Source organism: Cotesia glomerata, unplaced genomic scaffold (assembly GCF_020080835.1).
Source record: "Cotesia glomerata isolate CgM1 unplaced genomic scaffold, MPM_Cglom_v2.3 scaffold_269, whole genome shotgun sequence".
In the NCBI taxonomy this organism is placed as follows: Eukaryota; Metazoa; Arthropoda; class Insecta; order Hymenoptera; family Braconidae; genus Cotesia; species Cotesia glomerata.
Window position 1 is genome coordinate 3,057 of NW_025403207.1, and position 5,351 is coordinate 8,407.

The following is a 5,351-nucleotide window of genomic DNA, read 5'->3' on the forward strand; positions in this document are numbered from 1 at the left end:
TCTATCACCATTTCTAAAAAAAAAGACCCCTAGTTCGACCTTCACTTTCGGTATTTCTTACATTCCATTGTTCTACAAATAGAGAGGTTATGTTTTTTAGATAACTGTAGCATCTTTCTTCATTGTTAATTGTGGATCGAGCGTCGCTTTTAATCTCAGTATTCGTGTTGTGAGTTGTGTGTCTAATTTCTAGTGATGTTGTAAATATAATTGAATAATATCAAAGAACTGTATCAATATGACAACCGAAAAAATTAATTTGATTGGTGTTCCAATAGCTAAAATTAATGGTCGTAAACTTCCCACTATAAAAGAAGTTTTATTATTATTTTTTTATCATCACAAAGTTCTTCATCTAAAAGTCAATGAAAGTGCAAAAAAAACTGCAAATATAGTTCAAGATTGTTGGAAAAATTTACAAATTTTAACCTCCGGGCTTCGAAATACGATTAACAAAATACTTGAGTTTTTCAAAAAATGGCAATTATTGCAGTGCAATAAGAAAAGAATAAAATCACAAGCTCAAAAACAAAAAGAAGTCAGTTTTGAAACAAAAATTCAACAGTTATTTAATATCGCTGGAAAAAACGGTCTAAGAAGTTTGAATGGAGAGATCAACAACTTTTCGGCTCAGAAACTATTGAATCAACCAGAAATTTCTGATAACTCCAGTTCACCAGAAACTTCGAGAAAATATGTTGAAATTATGGAAACCGATGAGATAGGTAGATATTTGGTATTTACAATAATACTCTGATTTAATGAAATTAATAACTGAAAAATAATTGCAATTTATTCTGTTCCCGTAACCGTATACAGAAAAAATTCTTGACTAGAAGGTAAATTACCTTGGCTCAAGAAAATATTACGGAAGATTACAAATTTCTTTAATGAAGTCAAAGTTTCTTGACCGCAGAAAATTTCTTTTTGCTCCAAAATAACTTTTGTCTTCCTTAAAATTTTCTTGGTGCAAGAAGTTTTTTTTCTGTGTAATATTTATGCTCAGCATAACTAATTGATAACTAAATATTATGTAATCTTGTTATACTTTATTTTATACTTATTTTATACTTATTTTCTTGTAAATAATATCAAAATACTTTTCAGAAATAGATTTGGTTAATGATAATAATAATAATGAAATTACACCTAGTCAAGAGTTACTAACATCGTCGCAGTCAACTATCAGTCAAATTTCAAATGTTTCCGATTTTGAAACAGAATTGTTGTCTGAAAAAAAATACCAAAAATAAACATTATCACTCCAAATTTAGCAGCTGCGCTTGATCGTGCAAATGTTAGCAACAGAAATGCTACATATATTTTGGCAGCTACCTTACAGAGCGTTGGAATAGATCTTCGGAATGTTAATTTAAGCTATAAAACTATCCAACGAAATCGTATACTTCTTCGAAAAGAAATAGCTGAAGGGTTAAAAGACTTAAAGTTCAATGATAATTACGTAGTTCATTGGGATGGTAAATTGTTAAGCGATATTGTTGGCGCAGATGTAGTAGATCGACTACAAGTTCTTCTGACATCGTCTGGCGCTGAACAATTATTAGGCATTCCAAAAATTGGAGCAGGAACTGGAATTGAGCAAGCTTCAGCAGTAAACTCAACTTTGAAGCATTGGGGTGTCAGTGATTATGTCAAAGCGGTGTGCTTTGATACTGCATATACAAATACAGGTAAATCAATACTATTAACAAAGTATTTAGAATTGAGAGATTTTATTTTTCATGTTTGTTTTAATTCATTAATGATTCTATTATTAAATAGGCATTCATCGTGGCGCTGGCGTAGAACTAGAGAATCTTTTAGGGCGAAAGCTCATTTGGCTGCCATGTCGTCATCACGTCATTGAACTACTCATTAAAGGTGTTTTTAGTATACTGGCCAACGCAAATGGCCCAAATGTTTCAATTTTTGGTAGATTCAAAAAATAATTGGAACAAGATAGATAAATCAAAAATACAGTGCAGGAATTCAATGATCCTATTGTTGCTAAAGTACTATCAGAGAAAAAGACGAAACATTGATTTTATTGAAAGTTATTCGCTGGTATGTTTTAGTTACATAATATCATTCACAAAAGCACTCCAAAACAACTTTCTTTCTTTCACTATACACTGAGAGAAAAAATTTTTTTAAGAAAATGCAAATAATTGAAAGAAGTTTTCTACATTTGAAAAACAATTCTGAATGAAAATTCTCAAGTTATCTATCTAAAATTGTATTTTTGTTTTTTATTTTTTAATCAGTTAAACTATTTTCCAACAAAAAAGTTACTGTGCGAAAAATTTTGATTTCTTCTGCAAAGAAATGAAATTGTTGAAAATTTCCAACATATCAATGTCTTGTCACTAGAATGCCCATATTTTTTCAAAAGAAATTTTTCCTTTCGGTAAATTTAAAAAATTGTGTAATGGAAAAATTTAAACCTTAAATTAATAGTAATTTCCTGGTGTCGATCGAATACAATTCATTTTAAACATAGACAAAAATATACGTGATTATCTTTAACTCGTAATTTATGTTAAATTAAAATTGATCGAATTTTTGTACTTTGTTTTAATTGAAATCTTGTTCTTTTAGTATTCAAAAACGATTTTTAATTATTAATTCTAGATTAAGAAAATCAGTTTTTTTCATTCGTACTCATTTGTTGCAGAAATATCTTCCGAGGAATGATTACCGAGAATTTTTAGAGTTATCGTCAATTTTTTTAGAGTTATTCCAAAAGATAATTTCACCTTTAAACATCCAGGAGCGATGAGTCATGCTCGTTGGATGTCGAAGGTAATTTATTGCCTGAAAATATATATTTTTAGGGGAGAATTTAAGCTGACCCTCATGAATTAACTAGTATTCGCCAAAGCATGTATTTTCATAATTGTCATTTATATAAAAGCTTGGTTCACTTCACCTTCTGCTATCTTAGCTGCAAAATAATGACTTAATTTTGATGCAACAATTGATACTCTATGATAAAATTAATTCATCTGTATCAAAAGGAGCTTTAAAAATGAGCGATCATTTGTGGTATTTAAGTGACAAATTAGCCATAATTTCTCTATTTGACGATGCTGTAGATCCGGAAGTAAAGAAAAAATGGTAAAAATTTGAAAAATCGGAACCCTATAAAAACTAAAGCCAGAAAATATGAATTTGACTACAAAAACTTACATGAATTTTTACACAAAGATGTAAGTGACTTCATTTCAACAGAATCGTTAACAATTTTAAAAAGACTTTGACTTGCCACATGAACTTTTAAATGAAGAAGTCGACAAGTGGGCCAGCATCGATAGTTTTCAGGAATGTCAACAATTTTTAGTAAATTGGCTGTTGTCAATGATGTCGCGGAACGTGGTGTAGCGCTAATTGAAGATTACAATCAATGCCTTACTAAAGACGAAGAACAGCTCCAATATTTATTACTAGTTATTAGTGAGTATCGAAAAAATTCCCTAATTGCAATAAAAGTACGTTAATTGAATGATTATTCCGTCTTTTTAATTGTTAAATATAATTATAGATGTACTAAAGTTTTATATTGTTTTCCTTATAGAATATAAATGATTAAAATACATACAATGATATTTTTTTGCTATAAAATTTTTATGAATGATACAGTCGATGTTCTCTGTATTGGACCTCTCTGTATTTTTAACCGCTCTCTGTGTTTGACCACATTTTTCCTCTGTATTTGACGAATTTACACAGCTCTTATGGACGAGTCAAGTACAGAGAATGGTCCTTGACGGGCGAATCAAATACAGAGAGCGTTGACTGTAATTTGATTTTGTTTCTTATTGAATGTGTACTATATCATTGATGATTAATTTCTGCTAAGCATTCGTATTAAGCGACGCAATTATTGAGAAAATGAGAGAGTAATCTCATGAGAAGTAGTACTGTGGATTGATGTCGAAAAATGAAACAAGGGGAGTAAGGGAGGTTGTTAATCAAAGCGGATTCTCGTAGATAAATTTGTATTAAATAAAAAGTAAATAATTTTCAATGAGAAAACAACATGATTGTTATTTTTAAACTATCAAAACACAGTGAAAATGCAATTTTCTGCAGAAAATAGCTTTTCAATGCCAATAAATAAAAATATATTATGATTTTTTCAAATTTTTTATAATTCTGTTGATAAAATAAAAATTATTATCTATAAAAAGATCAAAATTTTCAATGGGCTCAAAAAATTAAATTTACAGCGAAAAACCAGAATTTTATTTTGACATCAACTTTAACTTTGAATAACTTCCAAAGGAGTGAATTTAGCTAAAAATGTTAAGAGACATTTTTGTAGGAAATTAAATTCCCTTCAAGAATCTCTATTGAATTTTTCCGGATACTAATTTTAAGTGAATTACAAAATTCCAAAGTTAAACAATAAAATTCTGAAATCTTATCAATTTTCAAGGCGTGTTTATAAGAAAACGGTTCATCTGACAAAAATTTCAATCAGTCTTTTTGTAGACAATTAAATTTGCTTCAAAAACATCTAAGTTTATTTCATTTACCTCGATGGTTTAGGAGTTATGAGACAAAACCCGTTCCGGAAAAAAAAAATTAAAATTTCCGATGATAGACCCCTTAATATAAATATAAAGGGCTCAATTTCTCACAACATTTTTTTTGTCATCCCAAATAATATTTTCGATATACAAAAAAAAAAAAATAGTTAATTTTTGGCCCAGTCTAATATATATATATATATATATTAGTTAAAACCCGGCTTCGCCCTGGAGTTGATATGAATGACGTGGTAGAGTCGAAATAAAAATAAACTATGACGTAAAAGTAAAAAAAGTTTATTGAAAACGTTTTTCTCATTATTTCATAATACTTGTTTATAAACAACATTTTTCATTTTATTGTCCGGAGTATATATACATAAATTTTTCGGATTTCCTACTCTTGAGCAAGCTACATATAGCTGACCGTGAGAGAAGCAGGATTCTTTGAGGTTAATGCCACAATATTTTAAAGTTTGTCCTTGCGCTTTGTTAATTGTAAAACTAAAGGCTAATTTTATTGGAAACTGCAGTCTTTTCAATTGAAATGGCAATTCCGAAGAGATCAGAGGTATTCTAGGTGTAAATACTGTCTGTCCTTTGGTCTTTCCAGAAATAAGTTCAGCTTCAATGATATTATTCGATAGCTGTTTTACGATCATTCTAGTTCCATTACATAATTTTGGGGAGTTGAGATTTCTGAGTAGTATGATTGGAGTCTCCAAATTTTCAGACAAAGGCAGTGTAATGGGGCATTCCTCTGGTACTTGTAAAGAGTTTTAGAAAAAGTTTGAGTGGAATGCTTCCTTTGTTGAGATT

At 29.6% G+C, this 5,351-nt stretch overlaps 1 protein-coding gene across 1 annotated transcript; it reads left to right on the forward strand.

Moving 5' to 3' along the window:
- Positions 1-206: 206 nt before the first annotated feature.
- LOC123274232 lies at positions 207-1,430 on the forward strand. Its single transcript, XM_044741783.1, has 2 exons — positions 207-725; positions 1,108-1,430. Exons 1-2 carry the CDS (start codon positions 239-241, stop codon positions 1,251-1,253), a joined length of 633 nt encoding a protein of 210 aa, XP_044597718.1. The 5' UTR covers positions 207-238; the 3' UTR covers positions 1,254-1,430.
- The last annotated feature ends 3,921 nt before the right edge of the window (positions 1,431-5,351 follow it).